The sequence below is a fragment of the Dufourea novaeangliae genome, unplaced genomic scaffold (assembly GCF_001272555.1).
Source record: "Dufourea novaeangliae isolate 0120121106 unplaced genomic scaffold, ASM127255v1 scaffold16, whole genome shotgun sequence".
NCBI classification, from domain to species: Eukaryota; Metazoa; Arthropoda; class Insecta; order Hymenoptera; family Halictidae; genus Dufourea; species Dufourea novaeangliae.
Window position 1 is genome coordinate 960,731 of NW_015373891.1, and position 27,008 is coordinate 987,738.

Genomic DNA, 27,008 nt, shown 5'->3' on the forward strand with positions numbered 1-27,008 from the left:
GCGTCAGCGAGGAGGATCCATATTAGACGATCGAAAACGAACGTCTTGGACCTTGGTCACTTAATCATCTAGGTACCATCCTCGCGGAATGTATATGAAAAAACAAACTACCAACATGGACGATGACGTTCAACGCGTCACACTCTTGACAGAATCAATTTCCAATTAACCTAGAGTAACGAACACAGGACGACACTCGCCATCGTGTTCTCCGAAAGGTAGCTAAAACTCCGCTTGGACAGCAGGCGTGACGCGTTGAAACACGGACTCGGGTTGTGTGTGCGTGTGTTTGTCTCCTGTTCGAGGAGAGTGATAATTAGTAGGTAATCGGCCAACGTTTCTCGGGTGGAGACGAACCTTTCCCCCAATCGATTACATGAAGTAAATGGGATCGTTCTCCACAATGGCGTCCAGCTTGGCCGGCAGGGTTCTCGGTCTCTGTGGAGCCGCGGTGTTGTTGCACACGGCTTCGCAGTACCCCTTGCGTCACATGTAGGTAGGCTTCACTTTGTACGCCCGTTTCCATACCTCGCAGAGGCACACGGTACTGTGGAACCTGTAGAATATCGCCAACGGCATCGAGACGTGGGTGATGATCGTCCAGGCCCAAAGACCGTAGAAGTGCAACTGAACGGGATGCGACTCCGCTCTGGATTTCTCGAGCGTGTTGATCGCCCACATCGCTAGATTCGTCACCAACAGAAACGTGACGATCTCACGACCGGGTTTCCGTCTGGTTTGTTTCGCGGTAGCGACCGATCGTCTCGAGGCATCTAGAATGAAGATCGTCTGGAAGGTGGTCTGCACAACGCTCGCCAACGCTGTGACCAACACCAGGACCGTATGCTTGGCCAATGTGAACTGGGCACCGATGATCGTGAACGTCGAGTATATGAACATTCCTGTCTGCGCCGCGACCAGCAGTATGTTGTCCAGCTCCAGGTTCCTGGTGCCGTCGTAGCGGAGCTTCCGCATCTGGAACATCCCTATCAGCGTGGCCATCGTCGACATCCCGTACAGGGTCAGCTCGCAGACGTTCACCTCGGTCACAGCGAAGCTGACCAGTTCCGGACGGGATATCAGAACGAAGAACAGGATCAGCGAGATGATGGTCAGCACCAGGATCAGGATGCCCACGAATAGACCCTTGTGGGCACGGGCACAGTCCACGCTGTAGTGGTGAGGCGACCTTCTAGTGAAATAATAATAATATTAAAATTTTAATATGTGGCTGGAGTGACTGGTGTTATTATTGGAGTTGCTAGAAGACCTGGAACTTATACAGGGGTAACCGAGCTGAAGCAGGCCACCGAAATGTCTTCTTCCTTTTTAGCGATATTGGAAATGTCTGAAGCATAATTTGAACGGTTTCGAGGCAGGAATACGTAGGGGAGAGTTGCTTATATAGCTTTATAAAGAAATATATTTACAGATTTTCCGTTGGGTATATTGATTTAAGGAGGGGAGATAAAATATGCGAGAACAGTGAAACAGGTAATTAATTTTTTTGTCGTTTCACGTCGTCGAGATATAGAAATACGTGGTGGTCATTATTTTCCGTGCTTTCATGTGAATTTCATTTTACACCTTGTAATTACCGTAATTTTAAATAATACTGGTATGAAGTGTACTGTTCTAGCTACAATTTCATACTCATACTTTCTCATTTTCGTTTAAATATAACAATGAAAATATATTTTTCTGGTGCAACCTACAAATTGCCTACATTGGACTGGTGTATTCTAGGATACAATCTATATCCTATATAAAAATAGTTCAAGAATAGTTCAAAGTACACTAAATAGGTTTTCTTCTGTTAAATTTTTGTTTTCGTTCAGATTCAAAATGGCGACAACACGAAAATATGTTTCTACTTTCTTCAATGCCCTGAACAGTTTTTTGTAAATTGTAGATTTAATTTTATTGGTTTTTAGGAACGGTCTAATGTAGGAAACCGGTGGTCCAAATTAGGAAACCAGTTGCTTGGAATGGACCGAAGTCATTAGTTTAGTATTTTTAAGATATTACTCTTATCACCGATTTTTTCAAAACGACCAATACACCATACAATCTACGTATAATGCTTGTCATTTTTCCGTTTCACTTTGCATCCTGCGATGTTCTATGCGTGTGTAAGAGAGAAAAATAAAAAAGTGGTCCTAAATAGTCAACTCTTCCCTATAGACTAATCAGTAATTTTGATCGTTTCAGTAATTCTAGTTTACGATCTCACTGTATAGTTTCCAGAGCCTATTAACGATTGTGACCTAAACTTAATTTTTTTTCGATTACCTGTAAGCGTGCGCGTGGTGCCTGGATCCCAATGGTGTCTTCGGTTGTGAGAACGCTGCTTTCGATATGTTCTTCCACATCACGTACAGTATCGCCGCGCAGATTAAACTGTACTCGATCGTACAGGGGAAGAGAAACGGGCTCGCGTCCTGAACTAACGAGCCCATTATGTTTGTTCTTCTACACTCGAACATGTGATGAGGACCCTTCAGGCCTCGCGGGAGCCTCAGGTGTTCCCCGTGGTGGTAGTGACTTTGCCCTCCGAGATGGAGATTACCCTTCGAACCTAATTTCATTTCAGTTTCAATTTCCGCGACGATGCTTTCGTTCGAGGATTCATTATGCACAGTAGGATGGATGACGTTCGAAGCACTTTCGGCTGTGTTATGACCGAATAAAAAGTACTAGGTTCTTATAATTTATAATTGGTGGAATATATAATCTTAATTCATTCCAGTAATTGGAAAGATTAGGGGCTTCTGTAAACTTGTGCTAGGGTGAGCAAGTATTGTTAATTCATTGGTTGCATATGAAACCGTTGATGGGAGACAGTGTTAACGTTTATAGAAATTTCAGCTATAATGAGAATTGTTAATGTAAGTATTTTAGGCCAAGAAAATATAGTCGATTCTTAGTTTCCATAAAAGTGAAGTAAAGAAAGTACAATTGAGGTTTAGTTATAGTTTTTCAATCATTAAAATGATTAAAAATAGAATATTCATCCATCGGAACTTCCTCATTTGGAACACTAGTTTCATTTTCACTAATTGTAAGCCAATATCAGGTTATATGGGTGTTACAATTCGTACCTAATCTGTGAGAGATTCTTAACGAGTTGTTCTCCGGGTTGTAAAACGTCAGTATCTCGTGTTTCGTTTCCTGGACGAGGACGTTCAGCCAGACAGACAGATTCGTGCCAATCATGTGCATCAGCCCGAAGCGCGCAACCACCCGATGGCGATAAACTTTCATTTGCTGTCAAAGAAAACACAGATTAATGTTGTTTACAATACACTTTCTACAGTTCGATAAATTCACATACAGAGGATGTTTTGAAAAAGGTCAATTATTATACTTCACTGACACCTAACAAGGCCATAAATAATAACAATAATAATGCGTCATTTTTTCGTTATCTCGTTACAATCATCACAGCACATTTCGAAAGTTGAACGAGATCTTCCCGTTAAATATCCTCGACAATCCCCTAATTGCCTTCAGCAGCGTATTTACAATTCAGCGCTCGTTAGAAGGAGATTCATCAGTCATTCAACAAACGACCAAGAAGGTAAAGTGTCCCAGTTCGGTCTCGAACGCACGAGTAATAATACGATTCTCCCGTCAGATCGTCGGTCGCGAAACGTCGGGTCGTTAAACGGTGAACGATCAGGCGTCCTCGATCAGCCTCTCGTGAAGTTTTAATCAAACGCGGTCGAGGGCTGCGAGAGATAGATATCCATCTGTCGCGGAAGGGAAGGCAAAAGGAAAGAGCAAAGCGGGGAAGCAACGGACTGGGCTCGCGTTCCGGGGTATTAGTTTCAGGGTTGTTCACCCTTCCGTTTCATTAACCGTTCGGCGATCGCCTCGCGGTCGGTTGCATCGACGGTTTCGCTCTTTCATTAGACGCCGCCTCGTGCAACCGATTTCTGCAACATCGATGCACGTCGTTATTTTTAGCCCCTTCGTCGGTGACTGGAGGGCGAGAACCGTTCCCCTCGCGATTCCCAGAGAATCCTCTTATGCAATCGCTCGGAGGAAAAATTGTACCGTGAACCGAGAAAACACGCGCTGTTCTTCGGGCCCGGTTGTTCCTGGAAAATAGGGCGAACTTTGGGGATATCGATTATGGGTTGAATTTTAGAGAATTCACCACTGAAGTGACCTGGCCACTTACAGAAAACCGCTGGCGGTCTATTGATTCTGAAATAGAGACGAAGTATTTTAACGGTCGATCATTTATTTATCGCGTCTGCTACGTTTAATAGAACTTTGTGGTTTCAGAGAGTATTAAGAGTTCTCCACTTCAAATGTCTAGAACGAAAGTTATGATTGAAGAAACCTGGGTCATTTTTGACTCATTAATTCCTGTCAATCTGAAAGAACCACTCCATTCCAGGGATACCCTATACAATGCCTAACAGTAACGATGATTTCTTGACCTTCCATCCCTCACAGACCCAATAGACACTTATCCCCCTAACAAGATTAAATTCACAGACACATTCGCAGGATCTTGGTAAGTCTGTGATCTGTATCGCGGAGGGGGAAATGCTCACCTCGTTGTTCAGAAATATAAAGTACATCTGGATGAAGATGAACGCCATCCTGGTGGCGGGCGTCAACGCCATCATGATGTTGTGGCACTTGGTGTTCTGTTCCAGCTCGAAGTACTGGCCGAACTCGAGGCCTGAGTATATCATCGAGCCGATCCCGAACGCCACGGCGCCCATTCTCAGGTAAAAGCTGCCGTAGTGTTGCGCCGGCCTTATGGCGGACACGTGCGGACAAGCGGCGTCGACCGCGTCGCTGTCGCCGCCGGCGCCGCTCGACGATCTCGACGAGTCCAGGTCGCACACGTCCTTTCGCTTCTCTTCTCATGCAAATTCATGGTAATCGGCCGGTTAAGATTAATGCGATTTTAACTGGGACGAGCCCGCTTCCCGTCGTCGGAAGCGGATTGAAAGCGAGCGAGCGAACGAGTCGTGATCCCGACGAACATAACCTCCCTTTGCCCTGCGCCAAGCTGATTTCCCGGTAATTCGTTCACCCTTTAAATCGCGTCGGCCTGCTCGCGACAAGGCCGAGAAGAATTTCAGATAATTCTATCGGATTAGTAATATAAGCCTAGTTTAGTTTGGAATGTATTCGGGGAAGCAATAATGAGTTAAATTTATTTTATTGTGTGTACCTGTATAGTCCTGTTTGTAAGTGCGTATGAGTCAAAGTTGGACATAATTGTATTTAATTATTATGTTTCGTGTCGCGCGGGTCAGGCACGCTGTAATTTAATTCGGGACATTTAATATTTTGTTCTACTAAGAACCGAAATCAATAGTAACTTGTAATTTTGTAACTGGTACCGGAACACAATTTGTATTGGATGGGTCACCAATGACCCACGCGGTTTGGAGAACAAGGCACATAAAACTGGCTTGTCATGGAATGTTGATAATTTATGGTGAAAAGTAACAATATTTAAGATTGTCATTCTGACCTTTAGACAGTTAAGATTAAATGATTGTTCACCAAGTGTCTGTACATTCAAGTATTATTATAATATAAAAATTGAAATTTCCACGTTTAAATGATGAAAAATCGCTCTTTATCTAGATAGTGAATTTGCCGATTTCTGGTAGAAGTGTTTTGAAATAACTTTCCTTTCTGTCAGAGAGTGTGTAATACTTGTAAATTGTAACATATGTAATTTATGGCTGGGTTAGCTAGTATTATGAACTGTTATCAGGTGACCAGATATAGTCTGTATCGACAAGTATTGTTCGTGAATGAGTGCTTAACCGTTTAGCTACGACGGAGTTGGCAAGAAAGGCTAGGACCTATTATTATTATTGAAATATTCTTTTGTTTCTTTCGTGTAATAATCAAATAAATGTAACTAGCATCGATGGTCATTTAACGTTTTTTAGTATAATGTATAAAATGTCGTTCTATCCTTCAATAATTACTTCACAAGAAGCTAGCCTATTGGCGATTAGTAATTGGAAGATTATAGGCAGTAAAACAGGAAATACCACAAAATATCGTTAAGCACAGAAGTAGAAAGGAATTCGTTTGCAAATACGGTGTTAATGGTTTACAATTAGAAGCATCTGTTGCATTCCTGTTAGCATTCTCTAGAAATATGTCTGTAAATAATACTGTACATAGCAGCAGCAGCGCTAGAATGAAATAGTAAAAGGAACGGAGAAGCTATTCTCAGAGATCGTAAAGTCCCGACGAAATTAGCATGCCGGAAGTGAGATTGTTCCGCGATTTAGGCTCGTCTGTGTGCAGAAATGAATTACCTACTCGTGAAACAACAAATGGCGGAGCTTCCTGAAACGTCAATTCGAACATTTCACTAAATTTGCCTAGTTCCCTGGACACGTCCAGTAGACGGTAACGAAATAATAACTGCTTAATCATTTTTGCAAGATTTAACATGTTAATCATTTGACTTCTTTAGTAGTTATACTTTTAAACATTTCAGGCCTTCCAAGAATAATGTTGTAGTTCAGAATGTTTTGAACAACCTTGGGCAAGGACTACAATAGGTGTCATTTTTTTATTGTTAAATTTTACGGAATCTGACTTGTTTAATAATTCTAGTTTTTAGCATTTTACTTCAGGCCTTCTAAGAATGAGGTTATATCTCCGATTGCTTTCCACAACCGTGATTAAGGACTACCTTGTCACCTTTGTGTGCAAGACATTACAAACCAAATCACCTTGACTTTTTTTATTAATTTTGGCGTTAAACATTGTTTTACAAGATTTGTAAGAACGACGTTGTAGTATGGAATGCCTTGTACAGCCTTGGGGTAGACTACCTCAGGTGTCACCTTTTCATGCAAAAATTTACGGACCAATCACACTGACTTCTTTCGTAATATTAATATTAAGCATTTTACTAGAAGTCTAAAAATAAGTTTATAGTATAGAATTCTTCTTCGACAATGTTTACTTTATCTGTCACCTATCCTACTGTAATTACAGCCCTTTCTTAATTACTGGACCGAAACTACTTATCTTAACTCCGCTAAGTTTACCACACTATTTCGTTACCATCTACTACAACAACAAGCAACAACAGATTTAAATCATCGATCGACTCACTTGACTTCGGCTTGCTGTCGCGCAACAGCGTGGCGTACGTGTACACGAGGAAGATCATGCTGCCGAAATATAGGTACAGGTAGAATCCCTCGTAGAACGACGGCGGGATGTAGGTGGATATTACTTCCGCCATTGGAAATGCGATTCCCATGACGACCAACAGCTTTCCGTACAGGGCGCTGAACGTCGTCGCTAGAGCGTCGCTGCAGAAAGAAACGGAAATTACGCTTGAACGAGATCCGTGTTTTGCTGCGACCTAAGAATTCGATCCTCCGATAGGGAAATTCCTCGATTTCCGTGTCTAGTACCTGTCGTGAGCAGTCTCCTCGAGGGTCTCACCGCGACTTCCGGTTTCAACGTTCATCTTCGACGAGATACTTCAGCGAAATGATCGATAAATTTGTCTCCTGGATATTATCGTTACTATTGATATTTTTCTCTTTTTCAAACAGATCGATATAATACCAGCGTTCTCGGTAACGAAAAAGGAACGCGTTCCCCCCAATTGAAACGTCGGTAAGCGTCCGTGCAGATACCATTGGCCGCAAATACATCCACCCCCGTAAGAATTGGCTCAATTACGGGTAATCGCGTGGTCGGCCGGTTGCGCGTGTGTTTGATTCATAAAGTACCGGTAATTGCGGTGCAGACGTCGGTCAGGATAATCCGGAGGATCACGTGAAATTTCTGTGGTGACCGGCACATATTCCCCCCTTCGCGTTAATTCGCACGGAATGGAAACGAGTCAAGATGGAATCTCGGCCGATCGTTAAGCGCGCAGATACGCGGGGTACGAAGTTCTGGGATTCAATTGTCGGCGATTGGATCGCTGAATGACCGTTTTTCCTTTCTTTTTGAAAATGAGGCAGTTCCGGTGTGCATTATTGGTCGGAAGTTTGGAATCATTTTGTCATTTATTGTTACAATTATTATATCTTGCAAGAGATTTTTCGCTGATTCGAAAATAATAGATTTGTTAATGAGTGTGGTTATTTATGTTTTTTTTTTTAATTTTGTCTGCTTAATGAAGAAATTCCTATGTCTTGTACACCACAGAATGATTTCACACTTGAACCGAGAGTATAGGTAAGGAAAATCTGTATAAAGTGGTTCATGGTTAGGTATTAATGGTTCCAATCAGGTTTCTGGTTCCGCGGGTTTCATGAAGTTTAGCGGGACTTAGTTTATCTGAATCTTTGATGAATTGGATCGCCGAGATAACTCAGACGGTCGTGTTATCGTAGTTCACTGGATATTAGTGCTTTTGGATGTTTGTAGCTGGACAGCTTACGGTTTGACCATCAATAATCATTAGACCGTGGATGTTTATGCATTTATAATATTCTCTACTCTGCGAAATGTATCAAAATAAAAATTTGAATTAAATTGAACATCATCCGTACGTTATCATTAATATATTAAAGCTTCTAGGACAGGAAAAACAATTCTGATTAATTTTCACTTTTATTATTTTTATATTAAAAGTATTAAAACACTTTAAATATATAAATATTACAAACACTATAAATATTACAATTTTTACAATCTGTGTGTGTGTAAATCTAAAACAAATCAGTGAAATTACAATTTAAAACAAACTTCAACATCCACGAATCCGGTACTCACTGGCTGATACCAGTTCGAATACCAGTAGCAGTTTTCAATTCATCGCGTACCCCTCGCTACAGGTCACGGACGTCATTAATTTAGGTCCACGTAACCCATTTCAAACGCCTGGTAGTCCAAACGGAAACACCTACAGCACCCAGATATCTCCCGGAACTATCAACGCACGATCAAATATATCAATTCGTTAAACGAAAGTAATGCTACTGATGAGCAACATCGGAGTAACCAGAAACCCAATTATTAGGTTGTTGCATAATAAATGTCTTTTAGCACGTTATGTTTCACCCATGTTCGAAACGTTATACGTGCGATCAAGAAGCTTCGAAACCGTTGACACATATGTGTCTATTCAAATGGATCTTTTATTCGATCAAATATCTTCTTCTCAAGATAAGTTATAATCATTTAGACTCTATAGTTAAAAAATGACCTTTTATTAAGCATTTTTTTCCTTTCAACAAATGAAAAGGCCACGCTGCAATTATCTTTTTTTAAAACGTCCAAAAAAGAATAGAAAAAAGATTATTCAGAAATGTTCCATACTATTTATAATAAATACATTTTATTTTGGGATGATCCACGACCCCACAGTGTCACAGCGTCAACCCTTCCACTACGAAATATCGTATATATGTATACGCCCTCTAAATTTTTCCTACTATACCACATTTACTGTTTTATTAATCTAACATAGAATTTAGATTTTATTTTATTCGTATATTTTATGCCAGCGACTGACATACGCATATAGCGTCGCATTCAAAGGGTTAAACTGTCATCGAGGTAAAGCGAGTGTCGAAAGAATAAGAACAAAAGAGAAATGCAGTAGACAGACTCACCATCCGAGTTTCTTCCACTTTCGGTCCTCGGCGACGTCGAGGAAGGTCGGAGCCGGGTAGCAGACCGCGGAAATCGGCTGCGAGGAGCATGGTAGAGCCAAGGCGAACTGGGGTGGCCGATGGGTGCGCGAGGGTGAGCTGCTGCTGTGTCTAGACAGCGTTTCCGGCGAAACGATTACCGCGGACGGCGAGGCCGGTGACGGTAACGCGGCCGGCAGTCCTGGCCAGCTGTACAGAGCCACCGTGTTTCCTCATTATTTCTATCCTGTCCTTGGCCGATCGATTCACCGGTATCGACGGCTCAATTACGGGAGGGATAATTACGGGACACGACGTCGCGCTGGGTACCTGAACCGGCGCTACGTCACTAAAGCGATACACTTTCTCTGTCACACTCCCCCCTCTCAAGGTTTATTATCGTCGCGACGTTAACGATTCCTCCGCTTCCGGTATTGGTCGCATTCCACGCGATTGCGTAACCGTGTTTAACGACCGCTTCGGAAGCTTCTCGCTGACACCGTATCTTTTTCTGGACGAAACGGATTGACGTCTTGTTTTCTTTCTTTTCTGATACTTTTTCAAGGTTTGTTTTCTTTTTTTCTGATACTTTCTCAAGGTTTGTTTTCGTTGTATTGTGGGGAACTAAGATGTACGAAGTTTCGTGGTACTGGGAAATACGGTAAAAGTTCGATTACTGTCCGAAATGTTACGAGGGAAGCCGGGCGCTTATGAAGTAGAAGAATCGATTCTATACATGTATAGAATCCGGTAATGAGACTGATAGGATGTATATTGGTGATACTCAAACAATTCGGAAATGCGGAAATGTTCGATTACTGTCCGAAATATTACGATTGAAGCCGGGCGCTTATGAAGTAGAGGAATCGATTCTATGTATAGAATTCGGTAATGAGACTGATAGGATATATATTGATGATACTCAAACAATTCGATACCTAATTACTCAGTGGGAAGTATCGCAATGCATGGAAATCTCGGATAATTGGTATTAACTTTGTATAATGATGGATTGTGTAGCGATACCACGAATAGAAATGAATTTTTTCAAGTACTTTATGGAAACAAGAATTCCTACATAATAGCTATAGAAGTGGTATCAATATTTTTGTCAATCACGATATGAGCAGTCCGAAAAAATAAATCGAAATTATAGAATAAAAGTGTTTCATTCAACGTTTAGTTTTCAAAAGAATCGAGTTTGAAGATTCATCTGAAACGCGTGTATTCGTGATGACAATAAGTAGAAACGGAATGCAATGAACAGACGCGGTAGCCAAGTCCTATTCCATTGCACGCGAATCCAGCAGATTTTCAAAGGCGATTTTCTCAAAAATTAAGTCTCAAATGAACAATTCTTATTCCATACTTTCGAACTATCTTTTCAGGTAGAATCACCACTTACTCGGTTGTACTACTTACATGAACAATCTGCAAAATCTCTACGAAACAAAATCGTTCCACGTGCATCGAATTTGACCAAGGCTGCTTGGCCAGATATTTCGCAAAGTGGCCCACTTTATAATTCGGTGCTCACTTATTTACCTCCACTTAGTTTCTATAAATTCCGTCGCTCTTAATACCCTCACTATTTAATTATTTCCCCGATACTCCAATAAAAACAGCTCTTGAATTAGACGCGACACGATTCAATTTGCGAATATTCCGACCACTCGAGCATCGCTAATTAAATCACCACGATTTAATCCAAGCCCCCGAGGATTGTCTGGAACCAGTCAGATTTAATCGTTCTTCCCATTTCCGTCGTCAATCGAATTCTTCCCGATTCCCACGCGGAATCCGCACGGTTTCCGAGGAAAACTTATCGGTAATTCCCGAGGCTTAAATCGCCTTCGACTTCGCGTCGCTCTACGCGAGCCTCGTAATTCGTTTAAGAGAGTTTCCGCTCGCCCGTCGGTGATATACGTTTAAAGGCCTGGTTACTCGGCAACTTTGGAACCGTGAAACTGGCTCGTCGTTGGCTCGCGAGCGGCGCCAATCGCGACTCGTTAAATTGCGGCAACAAACAGGTCCCCGGGGGAAAACTTTGTCGAGAGCAACGTCGAACTCGTCTCCATAGTGGTTCTGAACGGTGTTTTAGGAGTTCGAAACCGTAATTGAAATATTCGAATTAGTCTCCAAATGAATCTCACTGTCTTTATCGAACAAAATTTTATCTTTTTATTCTAAATTGAAGCAAGATTAATCACAATGTTTACCATTTTACGAAAACTTTTTTTACCAAACTGTCCACATGTATTTTCATATTGAAATGATTATCATTAATACCAATTAGATCGTTTTTAACATCTGTTCAATATATAAACAAATTATTGTGGATTTATCTTGTTTCGAAAGATTCTCATGCCAAATCTTAAAAAGGTTTCGCCTATCGTAACGATCGAATCTAAAAAAAAAAGGAAATGTTTTAGTACACTTGCAAAAAGGCAAGCACAGAAGTAGTTGGATTTTAATTACGTCGATGTAAGGTGTAAATTAAACAACAGTGAAGTCTGAATTGCGATGGTCTGTCGTTTAACAACTTGGCCCCTTTCCGCAAGGTGAGGGGTGAGGATCGTGAGTAATTAAAGGGCGTAACTTTTTTCATTTTCACGATTACCACCTCTTCCATCGTTCTCGGGATGAATGGAAACTTTCGGTACTCCTTCTATTTGGAAAAAGTGAAGTTTTAAATATAAAGTGTGTCACTAATGTCGTTGCAAGCCCCGTTTTGTGAATCGCGATCTCTTTTGCGGGGTTAATTGGACGGAAAAGACTTAGTAACTCGTTTGCTTCAAGGGAAGGAGCAATTAAGAAAAGCTTTAAACGGGTATATAGAAATAAACATTCCGCGTGTTCTTGAAACTCTCGTTAATGTAGATTTTTTTGTAATATTCAAAGTATTTTTGTAAAGACGGTAGTACAGTTTGCGTTTCAACGGTTCCTTTTGTTAACAATAATGAGACGTCTTTATTATGCTTTCTGCAGACATACAGGGTGTCCCACCTAAATGTTCCCACGAGATTTCAGAACGTCACTTGAACGTTACAGAAAATCGTGTTAGACAAAATTGAACTATATTTGAGTGTGCACAATTTTCTTTATTTGCATTTTTTCTGGGGACATGGATGTTACACTTGGTCTTTAAATAAAACTATAGCACTGTTAGAATAGATATTTTTCCTGAAAGTTCCGAAATTTCGTGGCGATTTTTACGTAGGATACCCTGTATATATTTTGGTGATAATAACCAGGAAAGTGCCTATATACATATATGGGCTAATGATACAAATGGGTTAAAAATATTTGGAATACAAGGTCTATGGGCAACACAGAATTTCATAATTTCACAGTTTCGTTTTCTTCCCCAATAAAATAGAATAAAAGCCTCATTTCTTGCTTAGAAAAAGACATCAATAGATCATTCATCAAAAAGTAGCTTCTACCCTTTCCTTTAAATTCAAATTATGATTCAATTAAAGCATCTTCTGTTTCCGAAAACAGGGATTCAGTAATAGCTTCTTCTGTTCCCCAAACTAGGGACTCAATTAAAATCTCTATTTCCGAAGACAGAGATTCAATTGAAAGCCGAGTTCCGAAATTGGAATCCAAGAACGTCTTATTCCGAAAACAGGTGGTCAATTCGAAAATGGCACGTTTCAATATGATCATCGACGTCCAATTTCCCGTCGTTGCACGTCCGTTCCGTGGATGTCGGAGCTGAAAGTTTCGGGGAATTCGAGGGGGAGGGAATGAGCACAGAACGGTCTCTCTCGCGCGCGTCTAATTTAAGGTCAACGCGGGTGCCGTAACGTTTGATACACTTGTCACATTGACACTGGCTGCAGGAAGAGACCCACTAACGGACGTTTTCGTGTGCGCGTCATTAAGCGACGACTTTCCAAACGGCAGCCGTTTATCTAATGATAATCCATCCCGATCCCTCTAATCTGACAGTCGGGCGAAATACGGCCGCCGGTTTCTTTCTCACACGTGGCAATACGAGAAATCATCGCGCGTCGTCCACCCTCTCTTTCTCACACCACGCGAAAGACACTTTTTGGAGTAACATTTCGAATATTGTTGCCACTTGGATATGTAGTCTTTAGCGGTATGTAAACATACCTCAAAGGATTGTTGAAAATTATTAAAATTGTTGATGCTACAACTGTTTGAAATATAGTTTCAACCTTTTCTTCAATAAGTCATAATTGTTGAAGTAACAAACTGATCAAAGTGAGATTTGTGATTTCTTATAGTGGAGACGTAAAGGTAATAATACTAATTATTTCAGTTAAAAAAAAATATTTTTTAACCATTTATTTTACAATTGTTTCAAAGAAATGCAATTTTGTAATGGCAGGAAACAATTCAGAAATTTGAAAAATTGAGGGTATAATTCTGTTTATCCTCTTTATGGACAAATTTGAAAAAAATATGAACATTTAAAGTTAACGCAATTAACACTGCGTCGAATGCTGTAGAATCAACAATTTTAAAAATTTTCAAAATTTCTTCGATATATCACTAAAGGCTACAACATATCCAATAGTCAACAAAATCCGAAATGTTGCTAGAAAAAGAATCCGATTTCGCGTGGAATGACCATTTTGTGGCTACGGTCCTCTTGGAGCAAACTACGCGTTACCATGGAATTTCCAACGACAACTTATCCCAGGATAAGGTTCCGCTCGGGCTGGTCGCGCGGAACAGAAACAGAGGAACGTAAATTATTTCACCGTCGCGATATTGCGTCGATGTATCGGGGCGAAATTTCAATTTACCGCGAAGTGGTTTTGCCCCCAGACCACCCTTCAGACGCTTCGAGGTGTCGGGGAGGGGGTTGGCAACCTTCGACGCCTTATATAAAGGAATTTTGTTAGATTTTCTGATGTGGAACTTTGGTTGGTGTACTGGCATTCGTGGCCACGTTGAACGGAAACAGATTTTACTTTCCAATAAATTGGAAATGCTCTCGTACCTGATCAATTTTCAAATTAGACTCATGGAGAAATATAACCTCAGGCAAAATGAAATTGATTTCACAGGATGCTTTAAGAAAATATACGTATCAAGATTGTATATATTATATGGAGAGTTTGTACATGTATTGGGTTGAATGGAAAGATTCTGCGTTCATTGTTGGTGTTATACAGGGTGTTAATAAAAATGTGGGACACTTTCCCAGAGTGAATTCTACATGGCAAACTAATTGTAAGACGAGACTTCAGAATGACGAAATTGCGTTCGAGACTTCGTTTTCGAGTTATTAATTGCTGAAAATATGGGCAAAATATGTTTAAAATACATATAGCGCGTTTATCTACCAATAATACAATGGAAAATCAAACAGCAATTTCTTCTGAACGTAATTTCATTAATTCATAAAGTTTTGAAAACACCCCTGAATTCGATCCAATAAAGTCGTTTAATCTGTACACAATAATTACGAAATAAACATTTCATAAATCTCCCAATCTACAGAAACCAATTGTCAGACCCAGTATCAAGGAAAACGTCCTTCTCCATTTTACCCCGCATCTAAGCCCTCGACTTAATATCTACGCGTTACGATCCTCCCAGAAAAACTGATTCCCCGTCGAGCACCCCCAAAGCCAGTCATCATACGCATCAAGAAAATCCGCGTAAAAATACCCATATCGCGATCATCCATTAAAATCCATCGAAGCGCGAAGCCTGCTGATCCACCTGTTCTAAATATACACCAGAAATCGTTGGATGCTTGTTCCGCGCGTTTAAGAAGGTAAACGAGTTGCCGTACGCAAAAAAAAAGCGACCTACCCCTACGGTACAGATAGTAGGCAGTGAGAGGGACCGTGAATAAGTTTGGTCCTTTCGACGAGAACAGGAGGGTTCGCTGGAGTCCACGCGCGCACGTGGATCGTGAAACAGAAACGAGAGAAAGGGACCGATGATCGTCCCTCCAGTGGGGTAAGACCAGGGGTGGTTCAAGGGTGGAGAGGGGTTGGAATACGGCGAGGGGACCTGGGTCGCCTGGCTTCGAGCTTTTTGAAATAATCACGTAGTGTTGGAGAAGCAGAGGAGCCCCGGTAGAGAGGGTGTTGCTGGACGAAAGAGGGACGCGAGAGGGCACTGGAGGGGTTGATTCAGTGGCTGAGTGCCGTTCCCCCCTCTCATTGTGGGACGAGTGTATCCCTGTGGCTCAAGGACTACCCGGACCTGACTCACCCTTGTTTCCCTCGGCTACACGCCACTACGCCACCCCCTGCGGGGGTATCCCTCAGGAATCCGCTACGGTATCTACGCGTTCTCTTCTTACGCGACACTCGAACTCAGAGAAAGACACAGGGAGAGGCAGAGGGAGTTCCCTTTTAATCGTTCCTCCGCCGAAACCCCCACCACCCCGCGTAAATACTCGCTAAACGTTTTTTCCTCTTTTTCCTCCTGTTTCCCGGCGGAAGGGACGGCGAGCGTTTTCGTTTCCCCGATTATTGCAGCCGACGTCGTCCAATCCCGTCCCTATGGGAGATTACGCTTTCAACGTTTCGCCACCGGCTGAGAGCTGCTTTGCCTGTCCTCCGAGGGACCGCCTCGTGACCGCGAATTTTTTAACGCGCACCTTCTTCTGTAATTATCAAACGATCGCGAGGAATATTGAAAACGGGACTCCTGATCTCTGGACTGGGGACGTATACTGGGGACAATGGAACGTTTTTGGAAGTTTTGCGGTCGGTGGAAATGTATGTACCGACAAGAATTTGGGGACAAAAGAATTTTTATGAATATTGTGTGTACTATTTGTGCTTATGCATCATTAATAGATTGCGGATGTTTATGCATTTATAGCAAATTTTAACACACGAAACACTTTGAAATCATCTCATCGACGAGTTACTGTAACAAGACATCTCGTAGAGGAAGTAAATTTCTATTCCATTTTAATATTTATGAATGTCTAAAATTGTAAATTTACATAAACACCCACAATCTAGTGATTAATAAAGGTCAACGTAAAGAAAAATTCATCTATGTTCAGGTATTTCTTGCCGAATGTTTAGAAGATGCACTCGAGGATATTATTGATTCACGTGGGTAGGGGAGAATGGAGTAATGGCGGTCAATGGGTTATAACGATCAGTGTTATTATTACAAAACGAAATGCCTAAAGCCTTCAATTGTTGATGTTTACCTAAAAGCCTAGTTAAGTTATGGCTATGCATTCGAGAATAACAACAATTTTTTTCTTTTTACGTGTCACTGATGTTATACTTTGCGTGTATAACGCAGTTTAATTTAATTTTAACATAATTGATGGAGTAATTAATTAGTTACACGTAGTAATTAATAGGGTCGTTTAGAATCCAGTGGATGAGGTGCTAGAATGTGATTGTTTACAACGTGACTTCTATGATCCATCAGTATGGACAATAGCTGTCAAAAGCATTCTCTGTTTTTTTGCAAATTATACCCAAGAAATGAATTCTAAAAAGATTGTTTTGTTATTCAATTACTAGTTTGCGTTTGTAAACAGTAACTATTATTACAATTATTGTTAAAGTTACCGCCATTACTCCATTTCACCCTACCCCACTTTGATATGCAACTTCCACACGATAGAACCACCTGCTTGACAAAATAAAGACAGTATAAATCAACATTTTTCAAAGTCCTAATTTCTCTGTTCTCGTGGATTCATGGACCTTGACGACTTCATTTCGTTAAACACTCTACTACAAATATTTATGTTTATCTTTGGCTCAACAGACATTTAAACTGTACAAGGTGATAAAAAAGGGGTCCCTTTAGACTTTACTAAACTCTCTTTTAACTCTATACCTTCTTTCTAGCTGCCTAAAAAAGGGTCTCTTGTAGTCTCTTTAGAAGGTCCTAAAAACTTCAGGGGCTTTCAGTACTCGCCGAGAGGAGTAAAAAATGTAAACATACAAACGTTTCGTATTCACGTTTGATACAGATGTTCCACGTGTCTTCCTTCCATGTCAATACAAAACCCACATCTTCATATCACAGATCGAAGTACGTATTTTCAAATATATTCCCTTCGTATCTATCATTACCTGCTGCCATACACCCATAAAAAAATACCTCTAAACTAATTTCTTTATTTCATTCAATATATCGCGAAGACACTCACAATATCGAAAATGCTCGTAAACATAAAACTTAACCCCTTTACAGTCATATGTCTACTCACAGCCACCAGAATACCCACATCTGTGATAAATCCAAAAAGGGTTAATTTTCTCCCCAAAACATTCATTCCAGAACCTACGTCGATTAAACATTTCCAACTCCTCTCGGTAAGCACTACAAGTCCCTACACTAATCAACCCCCTTTCATCACCCTGTACACAAATAACACTACCATCAAACTAATACCAGAACTCAACGTCACCTAGAACAAAATCATAACGAAACTCTCCCACCTAAAATTCCCACGCAACCAAAAACAAAATCCGCATTCCGAAGCCGATCAACCCCCGATAAATAACCTCTCTCTCTCCGAATTCTACTCGAAGAAAGAATTCCGTCATCCCCTACCCCAATTCCAAACCGAACGCGAGCCTCGAAATTTCAAGAACGCGCTCGTACGTACGGCGGCATCGATCGAAATTCCGTTCAGGAAGAGCACACTCCGTCGGCACACAGGGACGTGCTAGACGTCCGATGGTGGTCGTGGCGTCGGAAATCGCAGAGGGGCAAGAGCGTATGCGTCTGCGTGGGGTGCACGATTTCAGGATTCCACCCTCCCAACCCTTTAGGAGGGCGACACTCCGGATCGATCCGCGGTCGACGGTACAACGGGGATCGCGGTACCTTAGGGAGGTCTCCTTGATGAGCATATCCGTGACCTTGGCTGGCGGGGGTTCCCACGGCGAGATTTCGTCGACTGGTCGAACGGGAACCGGGTTGAATGGCACAAAATCACGGCCCTGCGTGGCTCGTGGTCGCGACACTCACGGACCCCGCATTACAAACTGAGGCCCAGCTATCTCGCGACACTCACGCTCGTACATCTTCTTCACCTCCCCCTCCCATCGCAGTGGCGTAACGCTCGCGGAAGGACCACGATTTTACGATCAAACAATTCGACCCAGTTGGGGATGGACGGAGTTGTCGACGAACAGTTCACGATAGCTATCACGATAGATTCGTGTTAACTATTGTTAACTTAAATCTAGGAGTGTAGTTACGGACCAGTCAGTTTGGGTAAATATTTGCGAGCAGTTGTCACCCTATGATTTTGATGATTTTTTAATATTTTGTTAAGGTCATCACCCTGAGTAGGGTTGTTGAAGGTCTTACTTGGTGATCGTTGTTTATGAAAAAGGTGGGCGTTAGTAAGAAAAGTGGTAATTATACAGGTGAGGGATGTTATTCTAAGACAACGTTTTTGTATAGGTGTAACTCCCGCTCGGCTTTATTTCCGAGATACTCGGTAAAATAATATTTGATACTATGTATGATATTTTATTATTTATAACATGTAACTACGGTATTGGTCTGAGGTATTGTACAGTACATCAGATGAGAATATCGTTTCAATAATTATTTTGCTGAATTTCTTTATGAAAAGACATGTGTTTTTGATGAAAGGTTAGATGCTTTTTTCAAAATAATGGCAGACAACAGAAAATGTAAATGAATGAATAAAACTAAATCAATAGTAAGTAGTATAATTCAAACTTAGTTAACTTTAACTTTACCTTTAATTTTTTATGGATTACTAGCTTTAATAATTCTAGAATATAAGAGTTGTTGTATGGGTTGGTCATTTAGGGTTATAGGAACCATATTGTATTTAATTAAAACTTGTCATATTCAGTCTTGATAAGTTTCTGCATACCTTGGCTCAATTGAACCACCGGAGAAGCCAGCATTGTCGACGAACAATACCATTCTACATAGTCAAATAGACCGATGCCTCTAGAACTATCTATACATTACACCAAGAAGCCTGAACTTGGCACGGTTCTGGAATTTTCTAGCTTCTAAACCGCCCTCTATGTAGTACAGTACGCAGCTCTTTTATCATTCCGGTATCTCTATCCACGATATACATCCACCTCTTCACCCGACCCCGATAAAGGGATAAGGATCTAAGGCAGACCTTTCATGATAGAATTCTCACATCGTAAGAAAGAAGGGAAAATACACAGGCCTTACCCCTTTCCCTCGGTCCCCATAGAGGAGTTTGTGCTTTAAAGGACTCTTCGGGGGAGTCGGAACGCAGGTCTACGCTGATCAAATCTGCATGTAAATCGACGGAATAGGACCTGTCTCCCTGCTGGTGTGTCCAGAACGAAGAAGAGGATGCGTTTGGCCAGGGGTTCCAATGAAATGGGAATGTTCAGGGAGAAGGAGAGACAGACACACATGGTGAAGGAGAGAGGAGGAGGAAGAGGGTCTCTAGATAAGGCACGGTCGGAAGCGGGAGAGACGAGGCGAGCGACCGAAGGTCGTCCGTTGACCATAACGAAGTGACAGGTCAATATTAAACTTCGGTCCCGTTCGGCCTGTTCGTGGCGTTCACGAAATTCACCGTTCGATATCCGCCGGAAGTAATCGAGTTCGACCGGGGGAATGGCTCCGGTAGAGTCCCCGTGGATCCAGCCGCGGGAAGATCGATGGGAATTGATGTTCGGGGGACGATTAATCGGACGATTCGTCGCGGTGGTGGCGTGTCGCGGGTGAACGTGGAACGAGGAAATAACCGGTTCACGCGCAGGTTTGGTGGGATGGAGCGGATTTGTCGACTAATCAACCGGGGATCGCGTATTGGCGGGACTTCAGGAGATCGGAGAATCAATTTGTACGCGGACGCGATAAATATCCCTCGGCGTGTCTCGCGGCGACTGTGCCAATTTCGTCGATCCAGAGTGTCGCCAGTTGTGTTCAAAAATCGAAAATTTTTATTTTGAGATTTTCTATCTTGTTTACGTGGAATTGGAAGTCAACGTTTCTCGGGTCTAACAAGGGAAGGACTCTAACTGTCTGACTTTGGTTTTGTAAGGTGATTGTGTACGGACCCCTGATAATATGTGAGCAGTTTATTTGCCAAAGTGATTAAGGTAGCTTCCACGTTTGGTGTCGTATCTAGCTGGGGCTACATATTTTTATCTATTTCACCAATTTAATTTGAATATTTTAAACGACTTCAAAATACTTAACAAATTTTTGTATTCATTTTTAAGAACAATTGGAGTGACGTTGACGCTCATAGGAGTTACGCGTGGAAGTTACTACCAAACGCATTGAAACCTAAGTTTGCATACTTTGATCCTAATTTTTAATTTTATTTGATTGATATTTTTTTTCCGTGTCATCATAATCTCCGTAAAAAAAATCTATAACTATCTAATTTTGTATGAAAATGTCATTCTTTGTAACTAAATATAAAGTGATTGTGTGAGAAAGAAATATTTATAACACTCTTTTTTGAATAATTTCATCGTTGACCTTACGACTTTTGGTAGCAATCGACAAATTTTACCTTCTCAAGTTGTATCTTAATACACTTCAGGTTCAATTAATTTTCGAGCGACCAGTATGGCATAATTGGCAACCCTACGGGACTCGTAAGTTTCCGTGTGTCCACAGTGGTTCTAAAGCGTCGTAAATAAACGTCAGCGTTTCCACAGCCGTGTAAATAAATGTTAGCCATTCCCAGGGTTGTTCCTCACTCGACGAAACGAGATTTCACGCGGCATCCCCATAGTCGTGGGTCCAAGGGGTGAGGGGAAACTGTCTGCGCAACGGTGATTCGGGATGCTCGAACCAGAGTGGAAATTGATGGAGCAAAGTGGAGACGGTTGCGAAACGATTTTTCACGATCAAGTTCAATCGTCGCCGGTGTACAAACCACCGCCGGCTCGCAGCTGGATATGGGTGGCCGAGGGATGCACGTTAATCGTGGACAGTGACTAATGTCCCGTGGCTGTGAATAGTGGCGGTGGTCATCCGAATGAAGAGACCGAGGAGGAACGTGGGCCGTTTAGGAAGGGTAGGGAGGGTGGGGAAGGCCGTAATTTACATCGTGACGTTACGTACCGAAGTACAAAGCGAGGAATAATTGACGGGAACGTAGAAGAGCCGTCTCCCTGCCCCAGTCGAATCCAGACCGAGCGAACAAACAGAAAAAAAATCGATATTCGGACTAGTCTGTCGTGGATGCTCCTACTACGCGCTTGCAGTCCTATGACGCCTTTCATTGAGAAACTGGTAGCGACGAAGTCGATCGCGATTGGCTGGAACCAAAATCTATACCTCCCTGGGCAAGCAAATAGGCAGATCTAGGGGACAATGTATATGCTCAGATTAATTGATTCGCTTTGCGTTCACGCAAATACAGGAACGGCGCCTTGATTGGTGATGATTACGTGTTGATAGTCGCTTATCGAATGAGAAATGGATTTGAAGGTTATATAAATTATTTATTTAATATTAGCGTATTCGGTATGTCTTGATCAAATTTTCAATTATTTCTGGTTTTAGTCTGTTGGCGACAAAGGGTTAACTGCTTCTGAACTTTTCAAGGATAATGCAAATATCGTGTACTTCGAACCTTGATAAAATTTTCAATTATTTCTGGGTCTAGTCTATTCTAGGTCCGGACGTTAAAGGGTTAACAACTTCCAAACTTTTGAAGGGTAATGCAAATATCGTGTACTTCGAATACCGCGGTTGCTCGCAATATTTCCATATCAACCTACCTACGATAATTTATTAACCCGCTAACTGCATTTATCTACTACTGTAGACGTCTACTTTATCACTTTAGTGAAAATTTCTCGAAACTCCTTAAATTAACATCCGAACATTAGAAAAACGGTCTTAATGTAACAACTACTTCGTTACTTATCGTGAGCAAACACATTAGTTATAAAAAAAAATATTTTAAAAACTGTTTTAAATAGTCTTGAAATGTCTATTGGTTTTTGATTTTGTGAACAGCAATTTCTACAAAATACCACAATGATGCAGTGAACGGGTTAAAAAACAATTGAACAAAACCGAAGATATAATTCAGGCTTCCCGGCCCGATGCGATCGCGCGTCATCGTGTTAGCACCTCCGTCGACTGACGCGACGACACAGTCGTCGCCATGCCTCGCGACTTCTCGCGACGCAATTACGCGTCATCTCGACACACCGAGCAGGAAAGATTTTTTCTTCCCCCTGGCTGCCGCATTCTGTTCGCCCCTGGCGCCGTGGGTTTATTTTGTAATTCACCTACTTAACCACCGTCTGCCCCTATTTTTTCTTTTTTTGCTTCACATTCGAGTCTTGTCTGAACGAGACGCATGGGGATTCGTTAACGGCCGGGAATATTTCTACCCAAGAAACGTGGGGCGGAAGAAGTGTGGTGCACGCCGAGACTGGCATTAAACCGTTCCTGGGTTCAACCTCGACTCCTTCGTTACGATCTTTGGGCATTAAAACGGTTTTAACGGCGGTTCTTTCAGTCAGGTGAAAACTGAAGACGTTGCTTGCACGTCGAAACGATGAATAATTTTGTGAGTACAGTAGGGCTCACATGTGGGGCAGCCTTTCAATAAACGAAGTTGGTTCGTTCGTGCATGAAGACGCTGTCAAGTTTACTTTTTAAAAAATATACTCGTGTACACGTGAAAAAATTACATCGTTGTGATAAATGATATTTAGAGTGGAAGAATCATCCTCGAGTAACGTAATCTTCTGAGTATAGTAAGTCAGAAGGCATTGAAAAGTTATATTTATTTATGCCTTTTCTAATTGTTTTATTCATATATGTAACCCAAGAAAATCGAACAGTCATAAAATTTTAACAGGAACGTTGTTTGCATACACTTTCAGTGGTACTTATAACAGACTCTGACGCCATTTTTCAAACCTATACTGTATTTTCCTGGCGAGTAACACTTATTTGATTCTCCGGAGGCCGAGTCCTACAACTCCCAACCATTATTCTGTCACAACTAATTCAACATCTGGGCAACTTCTTTCTCAAGTGTACGAAGTCGAACGCTGTTACCATTTTAATGTACATTATACTATATTTATTGTCCATTATACTTATAGTTAATCCATTTATCCAAATTAAATTAAGGTAATTAATCCATTATTAAAACAAGTTATACCATAGTTATCCAAACAGATCGCTTGGTCTGATGCTATTCGACTTCGTTTCTTTCTCCCCTCACACAAAAATCCAAAATGGCTACCCCCGTAACTATGATTCGAAATCACTGTTTCTCTGAAATCTGCGCCGATTCCAGGGACCTGATAGTCAAAACGAGGCCCCTGGGCGTTCGAGATAACTCGAAAAGAGAAAAAAGGGGATTGCAATTAAAACGGAAGCCTCTCAGGATTCGGATTAAATTACCCTCCCCCCGTAACGACGTTCTCGTACGGTGCACCAGCAATTTCGTTCCACGGGAATTTTCTGCGTGCACGTATACTCACTCTTGCGGGACGAGCGTAGAGAGCTGGGGCGTGGGCTGCCGCGTCGGTTTCTCCGCTTCCGTGTTAATTATGGGACCCTCGGGTGTTCGCAGGGCCGCCTCCATGGCCGCGGCCTCTTCCTCCTCGCGTAGCTCCTCGGACGCCTCTTCCGGTATGGTGGTGATGTCCTCGATCGGCGGAGGCAGCTCGTTTCCGTTCTCCTCGAGATGGTTGTCCATCATCGGGTCCGAGTTGTTGTCCTCTGGACGCGTCATCTCTTCGATATCCGAGTCTATTCCCTTTAAAACGCAAATAGTTTATCAGCGTGGTCTATTAACCCTTTAACTTTAACACCAGAACTACCGAACAAGTCAAAATGATTTGTCAGTACACTCTCATAACGATTATTAAAATGTTGTAACATTACATTTTATTAGAACTTTTGCAACTTTTATTACGATATGAAAGTGAAGAAATTAATCAATTTATAAATTTGTAAATTTTCAAAAGTTTATCATGTTTATCGACCGATCGAAATAGATATGCGTTTATCGTCGGTAGTTCTAGTGTTAATATCTTTTTTTTGTATTCCTTCTAAAGATAAATGAAAAAAGAAAAAAAATGAAAAAGACGGGTCTGTTTGTTACAGATATTTTTGACTGAAAAATCGCAAGATATAATGTGTATATCTGTCTCATAATGTTGAAATAAGGATTTCAAGGCCTGGGCGTCAAAGGGTGAAAATCACTTCTTACGAGGAAAATTACTAAAATGTTAACCTTCATCCGTCCCTTATTGTACCAACTTTGCCCGTGACGTGAAATGGACGTAGTTGCAAAAAATTGATATAACAAAGGGATAAGTGATAGAACCTACAAATTGTTTAAAATAAAAGTCTTTCGTTAAATTTACCTGCACGTGACAGAATGACATAATTTCGTAGGAGAAAAATGTGTCAAATTGTCACACGGGGTGGATGAAGGCTAAATTAGTTTTCAAAGAATGATGGCTGAACGTTGTAGGGCTCGACCTTCTAAGAGCTGGATTAAATGTCATTCACGCGGAAAATTCATTATTGGAGGAAGTAATGCCATTATTCTTTTAAAACTAATTTAACTTCTGAGTGATTTCCCTTGTTAGAGGTATCAGGCAGACAGGTTCACTGCCATGTTAAATAATGGTAAACAATTATGAAACTTTGATTGAAGCTGACTGAATTTTAATTTTTTCAAATATTATTTGTAGTCGTTTCTAAAAGTAAACGACACCTTGGTACTCAGAGAAATTACAGTATTTTTTGTACAATTTATATTTTTGTTGTTGTCTTCATCAACTAATTTATAAACTGTCATTTTGTATAAAAATCCGCAGCCTACTAATAACCGTCGCTCTTAAGCAGGTACTGCAATGTTATTTAATTTTATCGTCGGGTAACACGACTTTATAACGACTCCATTGAAGCAATCTTTCATCACAATCATGACGGCGAACATGTTGAATTATCAGGGGTGAGTTTTACGACTCAATTAAACCATAAAATATCTCCAAAATCTTTCAACGCTCCGTTAAACTTTCCCCGGATCGAAAAAAAGTAAGACCGTCCTCATTTGTCTGGTCGTTCATCTCGCGGGTTATCTCTGGATCATCAGGGATCAAGCTAACGAAAAGACTTTCCGGCAAGGAAGCTCAACGGAGCTGTCAACACTTATTAATATAAATTTACCAATCCCCCTTTCGCGACAGCATCTATCCATCGTGGATTATCGATGGCATATAGAAAGGGGTGGTGGTATAGGGGGGCGGGGGGGGGGTTTAGTACCTGAGCAAAGTCCATGTAACCCCTGCGACGACGCTACCAACCCCCTTTTGTCTTTTACGAGCTTCTTGCTCCACGGTCGGGGAATTCTAAAGAGGGTGGCCCTGCGCACACAATCCACCGAGTTTGCAGGCTGAAAGAATCGTCCTTGAATGACAGATCGTTCGTCTCGTTCTATCGTTCTTTACCTCGTCTACCACCAGGCGTTCTCCCTTTCCGCCCCAACCCCTATCTGTCGTTTTTTCTCTGTTGCTCGCGTGGCTGTTGGCGGCCACGCGAACGAACAAGAGGTTCCAACGTTGGGCGCGAAACAAAACTGCTGCCCTACCCCTCCCACCCCCTGTCGGTGAAAGGAGAGCCGCCGAGTGGTCGTACGTGAGACGTTGAATGCAGGCTACGGATCTCTGAATATCAAACTTCCGCGGGAATTAAAATTTCACCCCCTTCCACCGTGCAGGTCGTGCTACTTTCGCTTGAGAATAGGGGGGACAAAGGGGAAACGAGCTGGGCGTAGAAAAACGTGGAATCGTCCTGTTTCGAAGTCAACGAGCGACAACGCGTACGGATGCTTCTGTTCGGAGGGGTGTTGCAACCCCTCCTCTTTGGATTTCTATGTTCAGTGGATTGGGCGTTTCTTTGGTGTCTGATCCGGGACTGGTGATACATTCTTGATGAAGTTGGGGAGTATAGTATGCTGGAGAAATGGAGGAGTAAGTTTGGTAAAATAAGGGAAAGTCAAGGTAGAATGGTGGTCAGGATTGTACAATATATTATGAATCCAGAAATTTATTTCTGGTGCTGTTTAATAGCACGTGGAATGCCAACTAAAGATCTGATAGTTACTTCGCGGAGGGACGATAATGAGATTTAGTGTAAGGTGTACTGATGCTTTTTAACTCACTTACTGCATCTTTTTGGTATCTTGTATTATGTACAAATTTGTTTTATAACATCGAGAACCAATTTTAAGACATTTTTAAACATTTTTAAAAATATTTACGATAAATAACGAACTAGTAACACCATTTTTTTAATGTTTAGATGTTATTTAAAGAAGTTTCGTACTGTCGATCGACAAGAAATGTTGCATTAAAGTAATAAAATAAGCGTCTACTGTAGTAGACAAATGTAGTTAGTAGTATAATGGAAGCATTCCTG

The 27,008-nt window shown here is 41.5% G+C and overlaps 1 protein-coding gene across 1 annotated transcript; it reads right to left on the reverse strand.

Moving 5' to 3' along the window:
• Positions 1 to 272: 272 nt before the first annotated feature.
• LOC107188500 (otopetrin-2-like) lies at positions 273 to 18,505 on the reverse strand. Its single transcript, XM_015576805.1, has 9 exons — positions 18,429 to 18,505; positions 9,594 to 9,821; positions 7,126 to 7,328; positions 6,319 to 6,345; positions 4,569 to 4,882; positions 3,102 to 3,267; positions 2,293 to 2,578; positions 358 to 1,192; positions 273 to 296 (listed from the first exon to the last, which is right to left on the reverse strand). Exons 1-8 carry the CDS (start codon positions 18,452 to 18,454, stop codon positions 487 to 489), a joined length of 1,956 nt encoding a protein of 651 aa, XP_015432291.1. The 5' UTR covers positions 18,455 to 18,505; the 3' UTR covers positions 273 to 296; positions 358 to 486.
• Between the last annotated feature and the right edge of the window lie 8,503 nt (positions 18,506 to 27,008).

Bases quoted from the DNA above. Each gene is read 5' to 3' on its own strand.
- LOC107188500 (XM_015576805.1), bottom strand. From the start codon at position 18,454: ATGCTCATCAAGGAGACCTCCCTAAG. The intron at 3,268-4,568 runs GTGAGCATTTCC...TTTCTTTGACAG, and splicing joins TTATATTTCTGAACAACGAG to CAAATGAAAGTTTATCGCCA. The intron at 1,193-2,292 runs GTAATCGAAAAA...TTATTTCACTAG, and splicing joins CACCACGCGCACGCTTACAG to AAGGTCGCCTCACCACTACA.